Genomic DNA, 24,335 nt, shown 5'->3' on the forward strand with positions numbered 1-24,335 from the left:
ACGGGCTGGTTTTCTGTCCCTGTATTCACAGCCTAGCACATGCAAGTCATCACACCTATGTCTTCCGTGATGCAGGGTGCAGATCTACCAGCCAACAGCCTTTGCGAGCAGGGGTGTCAGAGCCAGCGTGAGTAAGATGTGGACTACCAGGAAACCACCTCCCACAGCCCTCATTTCAAGATTAATCATTTCAAACTTATGAAATACAACATTACTCCCTTTCAGCATAGTCTTCGCTCATTCATCTCACAAGAAATAAACGAGGCATGCGCCATCAATTTAATAGATGTGCTTAATTAGTTTAGAAGTGAAAGACAGTTAAAGAGGCTATTAGAATGAAAAGTCATTCTCTTCTAAGAATGCAGAATAACTCAAAAGGAGGGGAAAAAGCAGTATAACCCAACTACGGGCCTATAAAGACAAAACAGTCTGTACTCTAAAGCCAGCTACTTGCAAACAGGCATTTTGCTGATCTTCTTTTAGGGTTTACCTTTCACCTAGCCTCCCCTATCCTTCTGGCCCACAACAAAAGCCTGGGACAACAGAAGTTACATAGAATGTCCCACAGATGACAAAATCTAGCTTTTCAAGTCGTCCACGAGAGTATTTTTTGTTTGTTTCTTTGACTAGGAATACGATGCTGCTACTAACTGCCTCATTTCAACAGCTGCTCCATTGCCTTGGTCATTGCAGCTCCTAGTGCATTACGTGCAGACTTTGTAGCTGAGGCTCTGTAGGCTGCTGAGGCTCAGTACTTCCAACACAACGCCTTACACATCACCTGGAAACCTGAGCAGTGCTGGAAATTCTGTGAAAGTCTTCACAAGTCAGAGGGAAAAGGGAAACAAGTGGACAGAGGCGATGTGATTACCGATGCCTACTCTCTGCCCCAAGCACAGTGACCAACAGCTGAGCTGCTGACAGAGCAGCTTGTGAACCACTGGCATGCAGCCTGACCTTTCCAGATAAAGCACTCTGCCTTTGCTCCCCAATCAGAGCCCTTAAAGCCTTACACCACTGCATTCAGTAGGTCTTTGAAACTCAGATAATACGCGTTTTTCACCTCTGAAAGGATGAATGCCATAGCAAGATATCTGAATTTTGAAATCACTATATAGTAATTCAAATTTACAATAGTTCATATTGAAACCACATGCGCTTATGCAGGAACTTTTCTCTCATTAAAACACACAATAAAGCATACTGGTGCTTTTTCCTGTATTTTAGAGAAATGAATTTAGACTCCTCTCCCTCCCCTCTCCTCTTTCTGAAGAACAGAAACCACCTAAGACTGTAGCCCAAACGGTTTAACCACATATTTCCTTCTTTTCAGATAAAGCCATGCTGGTTCCCTTTCAATTTCCGAACTTAACAGAATTATTAATAAATTACTGTCTCTTGTCTGTGAGCACATGATCTGTTATGGCACCTCAAAATCCAGCACAAAGTTGTCTTTTAAAAACTTTCCAAATTGTCTGTTCTGAAAGTTGCCTTAAGACATTCACAGTTAAGACAGCAAAGGCAAAAGCCACATTATTTTTACAAAGACCCCAACTTCCCCCCTTAATATTACTGAGCTATATAATTTGATTAAAAGTAGATAAAGGGATGTCTTTTTTAGAATAACTATTTCAAGGCGGCATTTATATAATTTTATAAGCCTTGCCCACACCCTCGCGTGCTTTTCATAATACTACCTGGAAGTCAGTCTTGTAAAACTCAGACACTTAGGTGAAAAGCACTAGAGAGTAGTAGGAAGAAGAAGGGGTTGAAAGTCAGGCAATTACTGATTTCATATTCAGTGGACAAATTTAACGCTACATAAAGAAAAACCATTTAGGGACAATCTAAGAGGAAAAGATATATTACACAGCTGTCTGCTTTCAGAGTACAGTCTATCCTATGAACCAAACAAGGCACAGCTTTTTTGACAATGACAGCAGATGCTTGTGTAACTAAGTTAAGCATTATTATACACACACTGAAGGAGGAGAATGAGTTCTCCCTTATCTTGCACTCTCGTTTTCCACACACTAGCACAGCCAAAGCCGATTAGCTTGTTAGATTTTGAGACATAGGTAAATTATCACATACTGGAGTCTGCAATTTTTACTAGCTTCTACCGGCTGAATTTTTGTTCAGGTGGCTGTTATGCAAAAGTTCCGTTTCACTTCAAACTACACCTTCCATTTCAGACTCCTACTACAAATCAAAGTAGCATTAGAAATTTTTAAACGAGAAAAGTAAATGTGTTACTTTTACATTGGAAACCAGCTTTCAGTGTTAGAACAAATACTCTGCTTGCTGACTGAACCACCAGCAAGAGTAAACACTCTTATCTTTGAGCATATTATCTGGATGGAGGATGAACAGCACCATAAACACACGTAAACTTCAGAACATGCTGCACAAATATATTAGTTGTTGAGCTGCATTTGTGTGTTCTCGGCCCACCAGCTGGCTTGATCTCAAACACCTCCGTGCCACACCTTCCATATATAGTGGATCTCACCTTCCTTTTTGTACTCTTTCAACTAATCTGTTACTTCTTTTCATCTGCATTTAAATGAGCAACCCTCTCCAACTCCAACTAACTGGGAGTTAGCTTTGTTGTTAAAAATAGGCAGGGACTTGGCTCCTCTAACACCACTCGTTCATATTTTAAAAGCCAAACTTGATTTGAATATAGTGAAGCAGACAGAGGATGATTCTCTATGACTTAAAAAAAAAGCTGCTTTACTTGAGCACAAGACGCAAAACCTCAGTTTCACATCCTATTTTAGTCCTCTAGTAAATCCTTATCTCACAACACCAGAGTATTTAAGTGATGTGCTATAGATATGCTATCTGTATGCTCCATCCACACATCCTGCAGTTACAGAAAGCATTCCTTCTCCCTAAAGCAACCAAGCCGTTTCCTCCCCAGAGATGGCAAACAGTTCTCACCACCCACCAACTCATGAATCAGCACGCTCAGAACAGCCACAGATGGGCCCAACTTCACTCCCCCAGAAAACACCCGTCCCCAGCAAAGCGGCACAGTCCCGTCTCTCCTCTTCTCTTTTTCACAGCACGCTGGGGCAAAACGCATTCTTTCAGAAGAGGCTGAGTTCTGACTCACCGTCTGCCTCATCACACACACACACATCTGCCCATTCAGAGCTGCTCACAGCAGCTGCCTCTCTCTTGGCTGAGCCAAGTACGTCCCTCCCAGCTTTGATCCCACCTTCCCCTGAATCATACCCCACTTTTAAATATTTAAACAGCAGTCTCCCCAGTGACTTCACATAGGAGACGCTGACCACTAAGAAAGAAACAGCTGTAAACATTTACTCCAAGGAAGAAGGATGTTAAATCGGTTACAGCTAACCTCATCATTTCAGCTTCTCTTAACATGGTCTATACACACTGCCGAGTAAAAGGAGACTACCTATTCAAAATGTTCAAATAGGAAATTACGTATTCATCTCTTTCCTTTAACAGAAATCTTAAAGGAGTATATATACATTTTCATAACTAAAACGCAGTGGTCTTGCCACACAGATTTGGCATGACTGTTCCCAAATGTAAAGCTGAGCCAGTGTCTCCCTTCTCAAATACCCAGACTCACTTTCACACGGTAATCAGAGAAGGGTGGCTAGCCTGGGTGTCAAAAAGGGGTCAGAGCATGAGAGAGGAAGCAATCTATGACACTCCAAAAAGAAAAAAAAAGAAAAAAAAGAAAAAAGCTTTATAAAACTTTGCAACAGACTTTGTACGCTAAAATCTTCAATTATTTGGGGAACAAAACAGAATAGTACCTTCATTAGTGTAACAACCGAAGTTACAGCAAAAGCTGAGAACTCCACAAAAGGCTTCAGACTCCACTTTTAGATACTGATCACTCATATTTTAAAAAAGAAACTAGTGAAAAACAACCAAGTCATGGACAGAGTTTACAGCATTTATCAGACTTTTAAAAGTTCAATTATGAAATAAAACCTTTGTAACATAGCTTTAACCAGGAATGAAAGAGTAAATAGAAACAGTTGAAAAGAATCCCATTTAGAAACTCACTATGAGTGAAATAGACTTTTTAAGTGTTTTTAATCTTAGAATAATAGACACATCACTACAAATCAGAGCTCAAAAATCCAACAAGTTTAGATCAATCCTTCTGTCACATGCCTCAAAGCATATTATCATTCTTCCTTTAAACACAAAAAGAAAATGTTTTCGAAGTTATTTTGAAAGCTGTATCTTGAAACAGCTTCCACTATATGAAAATGAGGTTTTGTTGAAATTTAGGCCTCATACTATTCTGTAAAAACGCAAAGGAAGTGACACTTCCTGACAAAACAAGAGTCTTTCCTAAACAGTCGTACATGGATGACCCAGCTGTGGCTTTCAAGATGAATACAGCTTCAAGTTTCTCACGGGTGTCACCCACGTCACAACCATACCCACACTAGCATCAGCAGCCCCTCGCTGGCCATGGGACCCCCGGGAGGGAGCTCCCAGGGCCACGACAGTGGGCACAGCACCCCACAGCCCCCAGCACCGCCGTTTCTCTGCCTGAGACCTGTTCCTGGAGCTCCTCTGTCCTATGATCGCACTGAGACATTTCACTTGCAAATTCAGACTGTGGAAATAATTTGGGAAGAGGCTGGTAGGAGCAGGACTGACCAGGCCTGTTGTAGTGTATGAAATATTCTTTGGGAAAAGCCTGTTTCAGCTTTTTACTTCTCTTCTTTCCTCTATGTTACCTACACCTGCCGTAACGCCCACCCAAAAACCAAACAGACCAAAAACCAACCACACAGGCATTAGTTTTTGCAGAACATAAGAGGCGTTTCTGGAAAGAAAGTTTAACATTCAAAATGAAATAGGGTTACTCTATTTCATCAGCTATGACAAAGGTCAACTCCTCAAGCAAAACCAGAAATATTAACAAAACAGTATGCTTGCTAAGAGTCTCCATCTAGACTGCTATGCTTAGAAAAAAAAAATGGAAGAATATTAAAGTTCCAAATGCAGTCTTTCATACCACAACGTTTTAAGATTACAAAAAGCAGTGGAAATACAAATTCACCGACTGTGAGGAACAGAATTTGCTGAAACACAAAACATCCCATGAACTGCTAACAGCCTGTATTAGAATTCTAATAGCAACAAGTAAAAAGAGCTGAGCACAGTGCTAACCGATTTAACTATTATTTGCAAGGGTTTGTTGTATATAAGCAGTTAAAATTGTTGTAAAAGATTTTAAACCCCTGTATTTCCCCCCCTATAGAGCAATATATCCTTGACTCATTCTGCTTCTGCTTGAAGTCCATGAATAAAGTTGCAACTATGACTTAATTCCACAGAGCCTTTTAATTTAGTCTGACCCTTATCAAGATACTGTACCTGCCAGACTCAAGAGTCAGAGGGATACAAGTTTGGGTTTTTTTAATCTAAGTTTTAGATTCTTAGATACATTTCCCCTCCCCCTATGGAAACCTGTAAATTTATACATGCCTATATATATATACATGCTAATATATATACACACATGCTAATGTCAAAGGTGATTCAAGATACAGCTTGAAATATTAGATTAAGGAATTTCATAGCCGCCCCCCCCCCCCCCAAAAAAAACCCAAACCCTATGAAAAACCTTCTGCAGTAAATTCCATTCAAGAACACCAGCAAGACAAAAATCTATTTTAGCTCTCTGATTCTAGCAGAAGGTGTTTGGGTAACAAGTGATAGCATTCCCTTGGTGCATTCCCTGAGAAAGTAATGCACTGCAATTCACAACTAGAAAACCATCTCAGAAAATACTCACTACAATTTTCAACTTCATAGTAAAACCTGACAGTCTGGTATTATGTACTTTGGCCAATTTTTAAGTAAGTTTATGTAAGTTGCCCGTTTTTATTACAAGCATCACTAAAGTTTTAGAAAATGACCATCTAGATAAAATTCAGATGCAGCAAATCCATTTTTACAATTCTATGGAGTAAAAATATCCACGTATGGACTCATATTAAAAACATCTTTATAAGTAGTATCAGGGCTGTGAAAAAAAAAAAAACCCTCTCTCAACACATTTTCTGTGTTACCAAAATACTACAGTGATGGTTTTTGTTTTGGTTTCTAAAACTTCAAAAAAAGAACAGCAGAAGAATCTTCCTCGCTCTACTGGAGAGGCAGAATTTGCAAGTCACTTTCATAAAACCTGATGTTTTTATGGGCTTTTTGGTTATTATTTGTTAGTTTTTTTCTGCATCAACTATGTAATCATGACTCTTTTGAAAGCAGATCAATGTTTCATTAAATTATGCAGGTTACTACTTCAGTTAACTAAAAAGCAAGTCTAGAACTGAGAACAGATATGAAGTGCTAAGGATGTCAGAACAGATGTGATTAAAATCTGCGGAAACTACAGCATTTTATTCCTGGATTGAAACCACTGGTCAGTACTTATGCTTAGAAGCTAGCAAAGAAAAAATATTAAAATGCTACTGCACAGAAGTTATACTCATCATTTAATAACAAAAATAAGCCCCCAGACACAGTTCATCGTTCCAAAATACTGCAATTACTGGACTGAGCAGGAAATATACACTACACGATCAAAACCACCAAATAAACACCAACACGAAGCAAAAAGTAAGTGGCTTCTTGTTTTCACAGTGTCACTACAGATACGTCTAATGCCTCCCAACATGAAATGAGTCTCCTGCTCAGACTCACTCCATTTGCCTTCAAAAAGACAAATCCAACCACAACTGATAACCAACAAAAACGCAATGAGCAGAATATAAGGATAATCTGAAAGACAAATACATGCTGGGGTTTTCCCCTGTGAAACTTTACAGGGTATTCATCAGTACATCTTTACCACTGGATTCTACATGAGAAAGATGGCTGTATTTTAAATTTACTCCCCTAAAATGGCATGCATTAAGAAAGACCAACTTTTTCTTGCAAGATTTAAAAAGAATAAATGTTTTTGCAGCAAGAGATTGCTAGAAGACTGCTGCTGTTTTGCTGCTGCAAGCCTGCGTGATTGTAACTGACAAACGCTTACGCTCACAAAACCAGTTAACTAACAGAGACACACACTGCTTTCTGCCACGTTGACAGAACATATTTTCCAGAAGGAAATTTCAAAATTGGTTGGAAAATTAGTCCTTTTTCAAGCTTGCAGAAAACCAGCATAGCAAGAAAGCAGTTATAACCAGAAACCCCAGTAGAGGGTTAGAAAGAGAGGTTTATCTGAAACACATCATTTACACACCATGCTACATGTGTGCAAATAAATAGCCTATTAAACCTGTCTTTTTGAACTGAAAATTTGATGTAATGCAAGTATACTCAACTAGACGATATGCAATTTTGACAACATGGGCAAGCAACTAATAAAAACCATCCGGGAACAGACCTGAGCAGGAGAGGGGCAAGAAAAGTCGCCTCTTCTGCTCTTTGGCAGTTCTTGAGCACTTTGACAGCCTCATCCTTCCCCCTTAAGCAGGATTCAAGTCTGGAAAAACTGCATGAACATTTATTCAACAAGCAGTGCTGCATCAAACCTTAAAATAATATGGGTAATTTTTTGTCTTTTGTGTACCATAACAACTACGTAGCTTGCATCATCCAATCAAATTCCACAGTGTCGTAATTATTCTGTACAAAACTATCAGGTTCTGCAGAGAAACATCATTAGCAATGGCTGGGAATTTTCTTAAACAGAGTAATTAGCACTCTCAGATATATGTTTGATACTAAGTTCTCCAAACAGCAAAATCCTGAAAAAAGATCACCAGTTGTAAAAAGAATGACTAACATAAATACAGCTTTGGTTAGCCAAATGGCAACAAGAATTCTCCCAGCACAAGACCAGGAAAGGACAGAACCAGCATTCTGTGATCCACAGGAGAGGGGAATGGATTTAAATCCTTATGCACTATATAGTTTTATTCCCTATAAACCACCTACTGATTCATTTTCTTGAAGTTCAAAAAAAATGACAGCTGACATCAGCTATACTCCCTCAAAAGTTTGATTCTCAAGTTCCAGGTATCAGGACAGAGCTTAAAAAATTTTCATACTGCTTCTCTGAATGCTTTGTCAGGAAAGTTGCATCCTGTATGTTTCATGAACAGCCTGTTGTAAGAGCTTTTGAAGTGATTAGAGATACCAGCTTTCTGGTTTGGTACAAATAAAATCCTAGTAGTTTTCCCCCATGAAAATCCCCCAGGATACCAGGTTCTGCAATCACATTGCAGGGTACTGTTCTCATTCCCCGAGTTGGGGGCATCTGGACACGAGATGATTGCCCACTGCGTCCCTCTACCTACGTGAAAAAGCTTGCCCTCAATAAATTAAAAAAATAAAAATCAGAGATGCATACAAGCTTTATAAAGAAATCTCCAAACACTCTTTAGTAAGTAGCACGAGAAAAATACATTACTATAGCTGTTTTACTTTGTCTAGATGCCTTCCTGCCTTAGTTTTCCTGTTCTTAAGCATTACAAGCCTAATACATAGGCTTGTATTAGTTTTTCAAAAAGAAAAAGTACAATAATGCCTCTATTGAAGAATGTACGCTTTTTCCTTTTTTTAAGTCTGTTCTATTTTTTGCAAGAAATACACTATCTGGAAAGACACTAAAAAAATTTCTTCTTGTCACCGCCAACCTGTTTTGTCAAACAATGCTGGCTACTCCTCAACTGCCATCAAGAGATATTTCATCAGAACAATAAAGCCCCCACCAAGCGTTCCAGAGCTGCTTTCTTCCCTAGATTTCAGACCTAAAAGTACTTGAAATACATGACAAATGCTTTTTATCCTTGGTCAGTGTATTTCAATAGAAAATTAAAAGTTTAATGACCCTTACTGTAAAAATTATGCCAGGTTTAAGAACCCCTTTTGTCACCTTCCATAGGTTTTATGTTCTATATTTATACCGAGATGAACAGATAACACAAGTTGCATACCCAGAAGTCCCGCGGAGTTGCTGCCTGCAACTAAGCAAAGTATCTTAACATACAGAAAGACAACAGAAGTTCTGCACAGGCACCTCAAGCAGCTACAATTTGCATCTCATATACAAGTCTAGATACTACTCTAACAGAAAATATATAGACTTTCTGCTTAGACAAAACATTCAGCATCAGCTATTCCCCAGAAAATGATCCTTTCATTAGCACTCATCCTCTTGGAAGCGCAGTCTTGTGCAAGAATTCTTTTTTTTTTTTTCATATTATTGTCACAGTATATATTTCACCAGGCCAACTTGTTAAAAATCAAATATGCAATTATGCAAGCTAATTAGCTCATTTTGTTACTTGTGCTTTGGACAATAAAGCCTGAAGAAACATTTCAGTAACTTTCAGAAAAATGACAGTTTCTTGCAGCAAATGTTTCATCATCTTATTGAATTTTTCTTTTTTAATACGAAGTATTAAGTGGTCTTCACAGAGAAACAGACATTCTCAACAGTGATGCTCTTACTTTTCTCATTCATTTGTAAGAGGAGCAGAGAAGCATAATGTTAAAAACTTTGCTTTGTAAGTGGAGACTGATATGCAAACAAGAGGATTCAACGATCCAAGTGTTTGGATTTCTTCCAGTATCCATGCCACAGAGATCTCAAGTACTGCTTTCATCCACGCAGCATTCATCTATCCTCGCATATAGCTGGTTTCCAAATGCAAAATTTAGCTCACTAACTCTGGTTTGGTTCCTCTTCTGGGAAACTTTAGGATGATGGTGTGAGTAAATCTGAAGTCTCGTCTATACAACTCTAAGAGGTGCATTTAGAGCACTTCAAGGTAATATATAAAATATGACTGAATAACTGCTTCTACAACATGCAATAAAAACTAACTGAAAGCAGATCTAAAGTACTTGGGACCTACAGAAAGGGTTGATAGGTAGGGATCACAAACAGCACAGCTGTGCTGTAAGTACCATTCACAAGCCTTGTTTCAAACTGGCATGGTCACTGCGTGCACCATAATGTACGAACAAGGCTGCGTGCAGTAACACAAGTACGTGGAGGATGGGAGGAGCGAAAGGATTACGGGGAAAAGGCTGTGGGTACTTGTCACATGAGAGATGCCTGGTGTGACTCATGCTCTAGTGGCAGAGGGCACCCTACGATAAATCACTCTTCAGGAACAACTGGCCAAATCTCACAACGTGTACCTAACAAGCTATCAGCTCAGAAGATCTCTTCTCCCAAAATCCAAGTTCCTGACTGTTAGTAGTGTATAAACGGGATGCAGATAGAGGCATCTCCCAGTTTTGAGGGAAAGTGAATAAGCAAAGATACACTACAACTACTCTGCCTTCAAATGGAGTTTCAATTAAATAGCTTTCCTCTATGCAACAGCAGGTTGTAATGAATAACGCCTGAATGTATCTAGGCAAAACAAGTTTCTCTTTCCTCTAAAGTAAAATGTATGTATCTGGAGAAAAAAAAAAAAGAAAGAAGAAAAAAAGAAACTGATCAGTCTCTACTAAATAAGACACTCTTAAGCACAAATGCAGTAATAGACTTCACAAGCATCTACAGAAAATTAGTATTTTACTCAAACCATATAGATGATCCTGGAGGAAAACTGATCAAGGGGGTCATCTAGGAAAGTGGATTATTCTCTCCGACCAAGCCTTTCCAGGACTCCCATCACACTACTCCAAGGAAAAATTAAGCCGTTTAGCCAGGCTGGGTATAAACTGGATACACTACCAAACCCATTTATCTGCTGTCAGAATAACCGCACACTGACTTTCTTGTTTAAAGCTTTCAGAAAAAGCCTGAGAAAGGCAAAAAGGAATGACAGCGATGTGGGCTTCACCAGGGCAACACCACTTCCCTTGGCTGAAGCAAGCACAAGCACCTCAAAGGGCCCGAGCACACTGACAGCTCAGCAGCTGATGCGCCTTCACAGACCACCAGCCGCTCTTCACTCAAGAGCCTCTCCCAGTTCCTACAGTATTTTGGGGTTGTGGGGTTATCAGGTAGATCCGAGTAGGATGATGGACAGCTGTTTAAGGGCATTCAGGAAAAGTAGCAGCTCTGAGGACAGGCACCAGTCAGATCTTCTCTGCTCCACATTCCTGAAGCTGAAACTAAGCCAGAAGTGCGATCAGAATCGTTGAATGGTTAGAGTTGGAAGGGACCTTAAAGCCCACCCAGTGCCACCCCCGGCCCTGGGCAGGGACACCTCCCACCAGCCCAGGTTGCTCCAAGCTCCGTCCAGCCTGGCCTTGAACCCCTCCAGGGATGGGGCAGCCACAGCTTCTCTGGGCAACCTGGGCCAGGGGCTCACCACCCTCACAACGAACAATTTCTGCCTCAGATCTCAGCTAGATCTCCCCTCTTGCAGTGTAAAATCCTTCCCCCTCATCCCGTGGCTCCCCTCTGTGATCCAGAGTCCCTCCCCAGCTTCTCTGGAGCCTCTTTACGGACTGGCAGGGGCTGGAAGGTCTCCCCAGAGCCTTCTCTGCTCCAGGCTGAACAACCTGTTTTAGCCTGTCCTCACAGCAGAGGTGCTCCAGCCCTCAGAGCATCTTTGTGGCCCTTCTCTGTATCATTCTACTAGCACAAAGGCAGAAAACAGCAGATGAACATTATAAAAATCTGATGTCAAAATACCATTATCCTAACCCACCAGTGCATTAAGGCACTCGCTAAAAATCAGTCAAGGACTGTACAGAGCTACGCAATGAACCTCAGCTTGACTTCAGATCTGCAATCAACAAGATTGTTCTGCAAGAGAAAGCGTTAATGGCCACAACAGTTCCTGGGAAACAAAATGCCCTCAAGAGACAATCCACAAAGAATGCCAAGATACCCCTTAAAGGTTGACATTTGCTAGTTTTTTTAACTAAGTTACACCTTACATGCCCATATGCCTCCATCACCTACAAACAGCTCCATGAACTTTTGTTAGGTGATGCCCAACCCTTCAGTGTTGTAGCACTGTCTCCTGAAGTGCTTTAAACCGAGACCTTCCCAGTAACTTGAAGAAGCATTAAATTACCACAGACAAATAAAAGGATGAAGTCTTGATAACTAAGACCACATGCTTCTCATGGCCAAGATAGTTTGCCCTATGTGATGGCAAGCCACGGTACAATTTTTAATTAGTATTATGGCTCTAGCATAGGTTTTTTTCTAAATCCCTAACATTAGACACCCTTTCACACTGATCTGGAAAAAAATTAAACTCAAATTGTTTTTGTCCAGGGACTCTGTGGACTGCAGATGACACATAAAAGTAACTGCTGTGAGAACATTTTAGAAGGTGACAATGCAAAAACCCCAAATACCACTGGACTGGAAATATAGGAACTTGAGCAATATGGCTCTTTAGCACTACAGTGAGGGTAAAATGAGAGCTGAAACTATAAATCTTTTTCCCAAACACCCTTACCGATTTTTTAAAAGTAAGCATACCTGAAGAAAGAAAAAAAGAAAGCTGCTACTCCAACTTTGTTTGAATGACTTAACGTTTCATCTAAATTCTTCAGAAAATGGTGTGGACCAAAGTAAAGAAAGTGAAACTTACAATTCAATACAATTTAGCACTGATACTCAGATATTTCTCAAAAATTAAGCCTTCACTTTCCAAGCAAATTCCACTGGGTACACTGTGATCCTATGTTTGACTGGAAATTGCATTTCCTCAGAAAATGGAGCACCATAGACCATCCCAATAATCTATGAAGTTTTATTGCTAACATCAGACAAGAAAAAGTTGGTTTGGGGATAAGTCTTATCTATCAAACCTCTATTGAGAAAAGAGGACACAAGTGGAAAACCAATGCTGTTGACTTCCATTTAAATATAGCTTTTATTCAAATGCAGCACCTTTCTTTCTCATTGCATTTCTGTAACTGCTGGAATGTCTGCAACACAACAAAGATTTTAAGTTTTTTAGAGTAATCCAAACACTGAAGATCAATTTACAGCCAAATAAAATTCCCTGGTTAGGACAAAAAAAACCTACACGAGTAGAAACTCAGCATCTTCAAGAAGAAAACTGTAATCTGTAGTTATGGCTGTAACAAAGTTACTGGCCTAACGAGTAGAAATCCTAGCTAAATCACACATGTGGTGTACCAGGCACTCTGAATCAATTTAAACTATGTCCAATGTGCTTTCCTCCAGAGCTGCGGAGCTCATAGCATATTACACTGAAATAAGCCTGTGCTGAAGACGGTGGGTCACGAGCAGCTGCCGCCGAACAGCCGACAGGAAGTTAAGCTGCATTAAAAGCGAGATGGAGAATAGTATTATAAAGGGGAGGGGAAGTAAAACAACTTCACACACTTCATCAGTGTACTGACTGGTATTGAAACAATAAAAAAGAAAATCCGAGAACTACTGTTCTTTCAGGTAAGAAAGACCAGAGCTACATAAACATCTTGGATAACACGTGAAAACCGGGGACATTTTATCTTACTGTAAGAAGTATACAAAATGAATCATGCAAAGAAAGTTGATCACACAGTTCTTAAGCAAATAAGGGGACTTCCAATAAAATTAGATTTTAAGAAGCACTGAAGGCCACACACAGAGTTCAGTCTGAAGTTTATGATACTATAGTACCAGTATAAAATTGAAGTGAAAATTAAAGAACTTCATTAAGCAAAATAAAACCAGTCTAAGTAATTAATGATACCAGAGAACCAAGGTGAAAATAAAGCTCTCCATTTCATTTCAGGGTTCAGGTATGTGAGATTTCAGGCAATTCATTCCACTACTACACTGTCTGCCTCTGAATTTCTTAACAATACCTATTCATTTATTCTTTAAAAAAAAAGAAAAAGAACTGGACATTAGCTGGCAACACAAAGGATCAGGAAGCCTTGGTATGGTTCAGATATCCAGAAACAGGACCTACATTGGATTTGACGCACCACCCCCCACCCCCCCAATCACAATGAAATACAATGTTCTACGATTTTACAATCTAGAGACCTATTTTTAGTGCTACTTTTTCTTTTGCTATGACAAACCTGAAAAATTGCTCAAATACACAATTAAATTTGCTACAGGTCAAAGACAGCACAGAACATTAAAACCATCTCAAAAAAAATGGTAAGCTTGAGTTTAAAATGAGTAGAAACATTAAGTGAACACTTAGCTATCCAATTCTTGAATTAATGAAGACAGGGTATCCACCAGAGGCCTACCCACCCATTGTGAACATCAGATGCATCAAATTAAAAGGCAAATTAAGCATACGAAAAAACCCTCAGCTAAGAAATACCAGAATGAAAAACCTCAAGCCTACGAAGCAGATATTCACAGAATCACAACTTTCACATGGACTCACATGGGTGTTGCTCTTTCTCAAATTCAATCATTTAAGAAGCAATTCTAGCAGATGCTTTGTCAATATGTGTACAAAACTGCTTAGGCACAATAGTGACATACTTCAACTCTGCATAAACTATTTTGGGCCATGATTTGCGCAGCCAAACTCTGAAGCAGAATTCCAGAATAAAAATATTCTGGTGTTGGTAAGTTTATCTACATTCTAGATCTCAAACTAATGCCTAAAATAATAATTAACTGACAGCTCCCCCCATAGCCTTTTTTATTCATGTAATTAAAAACATGCCTTGCTGGCTTAAATCCAGTGATGAACAAACACACATTATGCACTGCCTCAAGAATCAAAGCTCATAAAACAATGTTGCACAGAGCTACAAAAATCACATGGTGTTAAGAGACTGCTGAAGCCTATCAAAGAAATTCTCAATAAAACCAAACGACGAAAATCTACAGAGGACAAAGCTCTCAGACAATTCCTATGAAACACTTAACTGGTTCTGTTGATAATGTAAGAGACACTCTCCCATTCTGCTTACTCCTCCTCTGAAGTTATGGGAGTGGCTCACTTTCAGACAAGTTTAATTCTGCACAGAGCAAGTCTGCATTCACCCACAATTTACACTAGTAAAGCTTGATTACCATGCTGAATTTGTAATTTGTTCATACTAGAGCGTAACACTATCCCCATTTATTAGTTTGTCCACCTCTAGCCTCATTCCGATGAAGTCTTCTAAACATTTCAGTGAAGTACTCTAGAATTTACTGTAAACACACATAAAACAGGGAGTGGCATTCATTAATGAGGCTCATGTTCTAATTTAATACACAGCGTATCTACCACGCTCTTACATGATTAAGACAACACAAGAAAATGGATGTAGTAGTTCAGTACTTTAAGAATTCATTCAGAGAAAACAAAGTTAAAAAAAAATCATGAGTAAATAAAATTAGTTTTGAACTGGCAAGAAGAGAGACTTCAGTCTTCTTACACATTACAAGAAAAATTCCTCATTCAATTGTGAGCCAGAATCAATATTTTTCAATAAGAGCCAGATTCAATTCAGTTTCCTTAGCAAAGCAGTCGGTAACCAGCGTAGCCAACTTCACTCCTCCTCCCCCAATTCGTCAAACTTCTGCAAGCCTCACAGGACTAAACGGAAAACAATTTTTCCCAAAAAAACCTCATTAACTTGAATTTCAAATACCGTATCTGCCCTCAGGAATTTTTTTTTCTTCCAATCAACTTTTCCCACTACAGGAAATATTTATCTTCCACCTAGCAGCATTTAAAAGACCCAATATGCCTTTAAACCTGAATATGCTTCAAATATTTCCTTCAGCCTGGTAGGTTTGGTAGCATTAGCTGTTACTTGTTACAAGAGCAGGTAAAAAAAATTTAGGCAAAGCAAGAATTTTGTACTCTATTAAAAAAAATAATCTTGAAAGTAAAAAAATTACACAGAAATTAGCCTGAAACAGAAAGGCTACGGGGACTTAAGTGGTGGTCCAAACCTACTGAGGTGTGCAGAAAGTCTCCTATTGAATTCAGTGATTTTTGGGTCAGTCCCAAAGCACCTACAGATAAGAAACAGCATCTACATTTTAAAGGTCTGTTTTTCCTGTAAAACAAAACCAGCTGTAAGTGATTTCAATAACTTTATTCTGATGAGACTAAGCAAGGTTTCTGACTTTAAATCTAACACAGCTTCACAGTAACCATCACTGTCATTAGGGAATTCTAGCTTTCAATATCAGTCTATGGGACAACCACCTCAGAGAAAAGATATTCAGAAATCAATTCTGAAGGTGATGCTTCTTCTGTAGTATTGCGCATGGTGAAGCTGAGGAAAAAAAAAGCTTCATTCCACTAAGCAGCACACTGAATGCTTACTGTATCAACTGGCAACCTAAGACCCAATGAAGTAACCTGTTCAAAGTGTAAGTTTTCATTAGTCTACCACAATTCATTGGCCAAAGTCTAATTTCTGAACCATTTTAGAAGGACCTACTCAACACCAAATTTAAATTGTTCCCCCAAATATCAACACAGCATGACAGGAGAAATAAAGTTCCGTTCCTCGAAATAAGAAAAAGTCACCAGTACTGCCCACGTGTTTCCCTACAGAAATATTAACATGCTTTAAAAGAAGGTGATACCAGATTTTATCCTAACAACTTTCAGTTGTACTCGTGGGACTACCTACATGCACCAAGATGTGAAATATAAGTAATTTCGCATCATACATGCGGTCCATACTAATAAGATCATAAGCATAACAAAAATTTAATTTAGTGGCAACAATTTCCTTCTTACCTTGCCTCCTTCTCTTTCAAAGTCGACATATTCCCGAGTTGGTGTCTGTCGCTGCTCCCCCTGCCAGCTGGCCGGAAAAAACTGGAGAGACAGATTGGTTCCTGTGGCCACAAAAGCCTTTTAGAAAAATCAATACAAACAGGATCAGGGAGCAAGACATTACATAAATTATGCAGGCAGTCATTTATTTTTACATCAGTTTATGTCTTAAGCCAGGCAGCATAGAGAATACTTAAAGTCAAAAACATGCACTCATCATTTTTCTTAAGTATTAAGTTACAAACATCTGATTCCATTTTGACAACATTTGCCATTGGCTGCTTCGGATATAAAATACAACATGGAATCAATACTTCTTTCAAATCAGTTTTGCTGACATTAGAATCTGTCCTTTCAGTTCTGTCTGGATACCCTGCACCAACTTAGTACCTGCAAGCATTAAAATTTGCTCATGCTTTTTAAAGAGCTTGCATATCTCTAAAAGAAGTACGGCTGAAGGAAAATTAACTCCTGAGACCTGTTACTAGGGACTTTTTTTTTTTTGAAAGAGAAGGACTCGCTTCCTTTCACAATCTACTCATACTTAAACACTTATCTGAAGTGTAAATATCCCTGTTTTATCGTCTACAGGCAAGCAGCATCAATGCGCAGCTCAAACTTCACAGGCGAAAGTCCTCTTGCCACATTAAGACACCAGTGAAATCCCAATCAGAGATGCCATGTCAGTGAGAATAGGCAACCACAGGGATTCTTCTCAGCTGCAGCTCTTTTTAAAATCATTAAAGGGACTGACTTAAACATATTAAAAAAAGCACAGGTTGCTTTCAAGTAAATAATTTTCTATGGTTTCAAATGAAAATATGATTCAGTTTTCTTTATAAACTTTCTGTATTTACTTGCATATCTTATCAACTCCAAGCCATGAAGAGTATTTCAGTTTCTAGTCATGAAATAAAAAATTATTTTTGCAGGTAGAAGTCAGATTCACAGTATTAATACCCTTCTCTGGTCCATGTGAGTACGCCCTGTAAGCATGCAAACACTCGAACATGCTCCCAGAATATAACTCTATTCAAAATCCCAGGGTTAAACATAATTTGTTGCAATCAAATAACTGTATTGATTACCGTGATTGCTTAGATTTAAATGGTCATTAATCCAGAATACACTTTTTCTTAAAAGCTATACAAATACTACTCTAATAGTTCGAATTTCTGGACAAGCAGGTTTTTTTCAAGCAACCCAGAATTCAGCAACTTTACGGTATAACTATACTGCTACCTATGACACAATAGCTCTACACGTTATTTAAGATAGTTCCGGTCATGTACCAGCAAGCTGTCTCTCACAGGATTAATACCTCCCATTTTCAAAGTAGAAGTGCTTTGCCTTGACTTTTTCCCCTCCAACAAGCAAGACTTATACTCTGCAATCAGGTTCCATTCCAGACTACCCTTAAAAGCAGATTTTTATTTTATTTTATTTTTAAATCTCCTGATAAGCACATTCTTAACATCATTAAAGTTGACAAATTGGTCCTACTACTACTGGGGGGAAAATTGTATTGGTACATTAGCATTTCTTTGCCTTACAATCCGCAAAGACAAACGTTTCAGTCAATGTAACAGAAGCTTCATTGAGGATACACTTGCAAGAATAGAAAGCAACAAAACTGTGAGACTGCGACTGCGAGGGCCGCAGACCATCAGGCTGAGTAGCTTGTACTACCCCTTTGCTTTTCTAAGTGATTCTATTTACATATCAACAAAAAAAAATTATACCTATCTCCGAGTATTTTTGACTCATAAGTCATCACCACTTATCCCGTTCAAGAAGTGCCTTCCCACCTCCAAGCATCTTTAGCAAATACATGTTTTATGCTCCTGAATTTATACACTTAAAACCAAAATGCCAAGGAGTGAGATCCTTTGAGTGTAACCCAGCCGACCGCTGCAGCCCTCCGGACCACACCAGTTCCTGCAGGCTCCAGGGATACTGGGTCAGAAGTACTAGACTTGCTTTCTGGGAAACCCAGCCAGACAGTGAAGTGCCCATGGCTCCCTGCTTCCACCCTCCGACTTGTGCTAGAGGGCCATGAAAAACCATGGGAAAATCATCAGAGAAAAGAAGAAAATGAAAGCACAGATTCCCACATCCTCATGGAGTCATGCAGGCAACGCTTAAACCATAGGCTATTTAAAAAGCTATGTAGATATGTATTCTCTGGATTTTTGAAGTCTGTTCCCTCCTTTGAACAGATAAAACCATCCAATTAAAATACCCATGTGCCTCTTAAATCAAAATCATAGGTCAATACTGAAAAACTCGAGAATAGTCTTGGTAGTAACCATACCGGACTACTCCGAACCCAACAATTTTCTTCTAGCAACAAGCAAATTTAAAAAAAATAATAAATAATGACAACACTAGTTTGATCTTAAACTTGAAAGTAAGAAAACTTTAATTTTTTATACAGAGCCTTTTAAAGTTTGGTCTGAAATGCTGTCGTACATATATGCCTCAAATTTTGCAAAAAAGCTGACCAGGTAGTACAAGGGTGATCCGACCCACACGTAGACAACGTAAATACAAGGACCTTCCAAACAAATAGGTTGTGAGGAAGTCTCCCAAAACAAACTAAACACATTAAGTTATTTTCACATTATCAAAGCAATACCAGTAAACCCAAAGTCTCATTTAATACTTCACAGTTACTTCCTGAGTAATACTGGTAATTATTTTCTTTATTCAATCAGGAGTTATCTGACAGAAGTAACAACTTACTGCCAGTTCTACATTAAATCCCTAAGCTGTTCTCTGCGTTTTTATGTCTGCTTAAAAATATGTAAGGTCATTTGCAAAGACTCCCTTTGGAGATAAAGGAATAAATCCTTGATGTCTGAAAAAAAAAAAAACCAAAACATTCAAGACTAAGAAAAAAGTAAAACTGCTAGCTCTTTTTAACATCAGTCATTACACACACTACATTTCTAAATAAACCTGACTACTTGTGCCCCGCTCACAAAACAAAACCAGATGTTTCAGATCAAGAAATTTAGAGGCTGTTTTGCAATTAAGTAGAAGTAAAAATATGTAGAACAGGCATCAGTGGTTGCTTCCAGAAGATGAAATTCTGGCAGAGAAAGACAGCAGCAGGCTTAGAAGTACAAAGGTGAAACTACAGTGATTTCCCATTTATATAAATAATGGCATAGGCTGTATTAGAAAGCTAGTTTATAAGCTACATGTCTCTTTTTTTTTTTTTTTTTTTTAGGGAAGGACTCAGATACACTATGCACTTTCACCTGTTCAGGAACTTCAAATGCTGGCAAACTATGTTTTCTTACCTACCCATTGTTTCCCTGGTGACTTTTTAAAGGAAGCAAACACGCACAATGAAAAATGAGTGTTAAAAAAAATAGTAAAATTAAGAGACTGACTACAGGGCACCTCTCACAAAATTATATTACAGGTTCTAATACCAGAGATAGTAAGCAGGCAGGTAAGATTCAGCTAAAATAAAGTTAGTAAAAGATAATCGTGTACTTGAGTGTATATCCTTGTATTCACAAATGCAAATGAACAAGATCAGCTGCAGTAACTGGTATTCAATTATATTTGTTTGGATGTGCACAAGAATAATTTCATTGTGCGTAAGAATAATTTCACTGTGAACTGACGAGCGATACCTATACCACATGAAATTAAAGAATCATCACAAACCAGACTTGGTGAAAGTAGGGGTTATTTTCTATGGGAAGGGAATTTTTACCTCGCCTTTCATTATGTTCTGTAAATGAAAAAGAGGTTACTTCTGCATTTTAAGAACAGCGAAGAGTTAAGAACTTGACAACAACGGTGTGAGATGCTGATCCTATAGAAGGGACACATAGCAGAAATCAAACCAGGAAATAACTAGTCAGTTCTTGACTACTCCGAGCCATACTTCATCTCACTTCTTAATTCAGAAGAAGAGAGTAGGCTGTAACTAACCCTAATGAATGAGAAAAACGGGGCTAGAGTTGCAAGTTTCAAAGCCTAATTTTAAAAGCATGTGATTTAGTTCACAGGTACATCAAACGGTCCAATCGAGACTTTTAGCTAGCATCTTTCTGAACGATTTTACTCATTCCGGAAAGCTACTATTTCCGAAAAAAAGAGGGAGGGAAAAAAAAAAAAACGGAAAAAAGCAGCTGACTATTGAAACGAGCAGCTCCCAGCTGTAAGATGTGCCGAGGGAGGGAGGTGCGGGCACCCTGGGCTGTCGGGGGACTGCGAGGGCTTCTCCTCGCCCCCCGTCAGCCCCGGTCGGGCCACCAGCGCGTCCGCCGCCCCGGCCAAGGCAGGGCCAGGGGACACCTTCTATCGAAAAATCGCTATTCTTCAGGGGAAATCCTCCCGTCCCTCGGCGTCCGATATAATTTTTTAACCAAAGCCTCCCACCCCTCGGCGTTTCATGTCATTTTTCCCCTCAGAAAAACTTCCCCCCCCGCCTCCTCCCCAAGCGTCCCCGCACCGCACCGCTCCCACCACACCGCTGAGGTACTTCGAAGCCTTCCGCCCCCCAGGCTCCCTAAAACTTTTTAATTTTTTTAAAAAATGAAGGGGGGGAAGCTAAAGCGGCGAGGTCCCCCCGCGGCCCGGCCGTCCCCCCCGCGGCTGACCGGCGCCCGGCGGGCGCTGAGGGGAGAGCAGCCCGGCGCCACTTACGATCTCGGAGCGTCCGTCGCGGCAGGCGTTCTGGAAGCGGGCCTGCCTCTCCTCGTGGGGCCGGTCCCTGAAGCCGGTGTATTTAATCTGCGGGGAACAGGGCGCGCAATCAGGGAAGGGCCCAATCCCGGCGATAAGGGAGGGCACAGCGGAGTGCACAGACTGCGCTTCCCCGCCGCTGGAGCGAGGCAAGGCGAGGCGCCGGGCTTCCCCCCCCCGCCCCGGCCCCTCCGCCGAAACTTTCCCCGTGGAGGGATGGAAGGAAGGAGGGGAGGGAAGGGAAGGGGGGAGCCCCGCCGCCACCGCCTCACCTCGCACTCGCGGCTCAGCTTCCTGAAGAACTCCTCGTTCTCGAACTTGCTCCGCTGGTCGGGGACGACCCGCGGCATGGTGGTGGGGCCGCCGCCACCGGCTGCCCTCCCTCCCTCGCCCGCCCTCCCTCCCCGCGCTGTCCCAGCCCCAGCGCTCGCCTCGCCCTTTGTTAGCCCCCGCCGGCGGCGCCCCCCCTTCCCTCCCTCCCGCCTCTCTCCCTCCTCCTCCTCCTCCTCCTCCTCCTCCTCCTCCTCCTCCTGCCGCCGCCGGAGCTCGGGCTGCTGCTGCTGCCGCCGCCCCTCTCCCTCCTTCCCTCCCTCCCCTCCGACTTCCTCCCCGGCTCGTAAACTCCGGCCGAACAGCCGCACCATTCACAACTCCGCCGCGCATGCGCCACGGGGCCGCCGCGCCTCCCGCCCGGGCGGGAAGCGGGCTGAGGTGGAGGGGATGGCGGGCAGAGGGAGGGAGGGGACACTGACTCACCCCCCGCCATTCCCCTCAGAGCCTGGCGGTGAGTCACCCCGCAGCGCTGAGGGGAGCGGGGTCGCTCCCCCTCGCTCTCCCTCGCTCTCCCCCCCCCCCCCCATTCCCTTCAGTAAGGCGGCTCGTCTCGATGGTTTCCGGCTTCCTGCTCCGGAGGGAGCAGCCTCAGCCCTGCGGCGGGTTGTCCCCTCACAGCGGGGACGGGGCCTGCACCTGCCGGCGCTGAGAGGGGGGCGAGGCGGGGGGGACAGGGCCGGCCTCCCACCGGCCTCCCCTCACGGTCAGCGGCGGCTGGGAGTCGGAGGAGAGGCCTGGCCTGGCCCAAAGGGCGGTCCTGATGCGGGTGTGTCCCCCCCGCCAGGGACCCTCCGCTGGGACCCAGAGCGGCGGGGAGCCGGCCCCCCACAGGCCGCAGGGACCTGTGCCCCAGGGGAGTGGGATCGTGGCGTTGTTTGGGTTGGAAGACACCTTTAAGATCATCAAATCCGACACCCACCGCTCCAGAACTTGCGGCAAGGCTGCTCGGCGTCTTTGAGATCTTGGTGTCAGCCTACAGAAAAACACCCCCAGCGCTTCGTTTCACCAGCTCTTAAAAACTTCACTTCCACGCTAAAAGCACCACACCAAGACAGCGGCCTCAACTCTTGATTTCATCTTCACAAACAGGCATTTTACAGCAGCTAATTCAATCGAGGAGCACAGCAGGACATACATCACCTGTCCCTAAATCCATTTCTCTTCATACGTACCTTCATTTTTTTCCCTACAACCGCTCCCCCAGGTTTTCAGCAGCTCTGGGGCGTCGTAAGGATAGCTGCGCATGCCAAAAAGCAGCTGGATATTACGATGCCTATTGCCAAAATAAAAATTATTAAGAGCGTATTAGATCTTTTGATAAAGATATGAGGTTTTCTAATCTCTCAGCATTACAGTCTTAACTTTACACGTACTCATGCAAATTGGAAGAGGGCAATGCTAAGGTTAGCCAGAAGGCATGATTTGAATCAAGTACGAGCAAATTAATAAAAAATGAGGGAAGTGTCTGTATCCCTTAACCAATTGTATACAGACTTCATAAAAAAACTAAAAGTTTGGTTTTTTTTTTCTGAATGTAGAAAATACCCATAAGAGAAGTTTAATACATTTGTGAACTGCAGATTGAGGCAGTAACTCTATGTGTTTAAACAGTATCTTCCCAGTTCTGGTACATTACTGTAATGCAGATACAGGTGTAAATTCAGAAGTTGAAGGCGCTAAAAGAACTGTTTTAAAAGCTTTCTTCAATAATAACCAAATCTGAGAAGAAAATACACTGAGATTGAAAACACAAAGATGTTATATATTATCTTGATTCATTTAGATTAATACCAACCCTTAAGCGAAATTCTCATGAATGTCAGGCACACTTAAAGGTCCCAAAATAAGGCATTTTTTAAAAAAATCCATATCACTATTCATCTTATAGCAAGATCAATACCAAGAGCGCAGACCTGCAGGAGAACTGCCAAGTTCATAAGGTAGAAGTCTGCTCTCTTCACCTCCAATAATCTTTCACCACTTGCTAGTACATCGCCCAGTTCCCACCTCCTCACCCCCCCAAACGGCCCATGCCGTCTTCCAAACAACAATCTGCAAAAAGAAAAAAAAAAAATAATAAAAATTTCCAAGGTCAAAAGCAAGACGAGCGGTTGTAAAGCCCTAAAATAAGAAACATGAGACATAATCACCTAGCAAATTTGGGGTTTTGACCTTGGCATATATTTTTAAAGACTTTGGAAACAGCCTGAAATTTGACTGCTTTCCTCCAGCCAGCTCTTTGTTTAAGGTTTGTCACCCTGGAGTTTTCATCTCTCCGCTGCGAGGGTTTTTTGTTTTACACGAAGTGAGTCAGTATTATTGGAAAGTCTGTAACGCATCAGACGCTGCCTCTGTTTGTTGCCTGGGTTGGTCTGATGCAAACACAGGAGAACTGGAAGGGGCGAGATGGAAAACAGTGGCACAGTATCACAGCAGTCTTCTGAGTTTATCCAGTTTCTCTACACTAAGCTGACACACCACCCCCCCCCTCCAAAAAAAATGAACTTCTGCTCTGAAGAAACCTCCTTAGTGAAGGGAACTGATTCATTTATATTGTAACAGATATAACTGGCAAAAAATATAATTATTTTAGGCCTGTTTTCTCATCAAGGGAAG

At 41.2% G+C, this 24,335-nt stretch overlaps 1 protein-coding gene across 2 annotated transcripts in view; it reads right to left on the reverse strand.

Annotated features, from left to right (window-relative positions):
- The window catches only part of CBFB (core-binding factor subunit beta), a 44,873-nt gene extending 23,079 nt beyond the window's left edge, over window positions 1-21,794 (reverse strand). Inside the window, exons 1-3 of one of the 2 annotated variants that reach the window (XM_074583236.1) lie at window positions 21,659-21,794; window positions 21,348-21,434; window positions 16,638-16,754 (exon numbers count right to left, since the gene is read on the reverse strand). In XM_074583236.1, the coding sequence (XP_074439337.1) occupies window positions 16,638-16,754; window positions 21,348-21,434; window positions 21,659-21,736 (282 nt within the window). In that variant the 5' untranslated portion in view covers window positions 21,737-21,794. The remainder of the gene's footprint in view (window positions 1-16,637; window positions 16,755-21,347; window positions 21,435-21,658) is intronic. The other variant, XM_074583235.1, reaches the window with a different exon arrangement.
- Between the last annotated feature and the right edge of the window lie 2,541 nt (window positions 21,795-24,335).

The sequence above is a fragment of the Larus michahellis genome, chromosome 4 (assembly GCF_964199755.1).
Source record: "Larus michahellis chromosome 4, bLarMic1.1, whole genome shotgun sequence".
In the NCBI taxonomy this organism is placed as follows: domain Eukaryota; kingdom Metazoa; phylum Chordata; class Aves; order Charadriiformes; family Laridae; genus Larus; species Larus michahellis.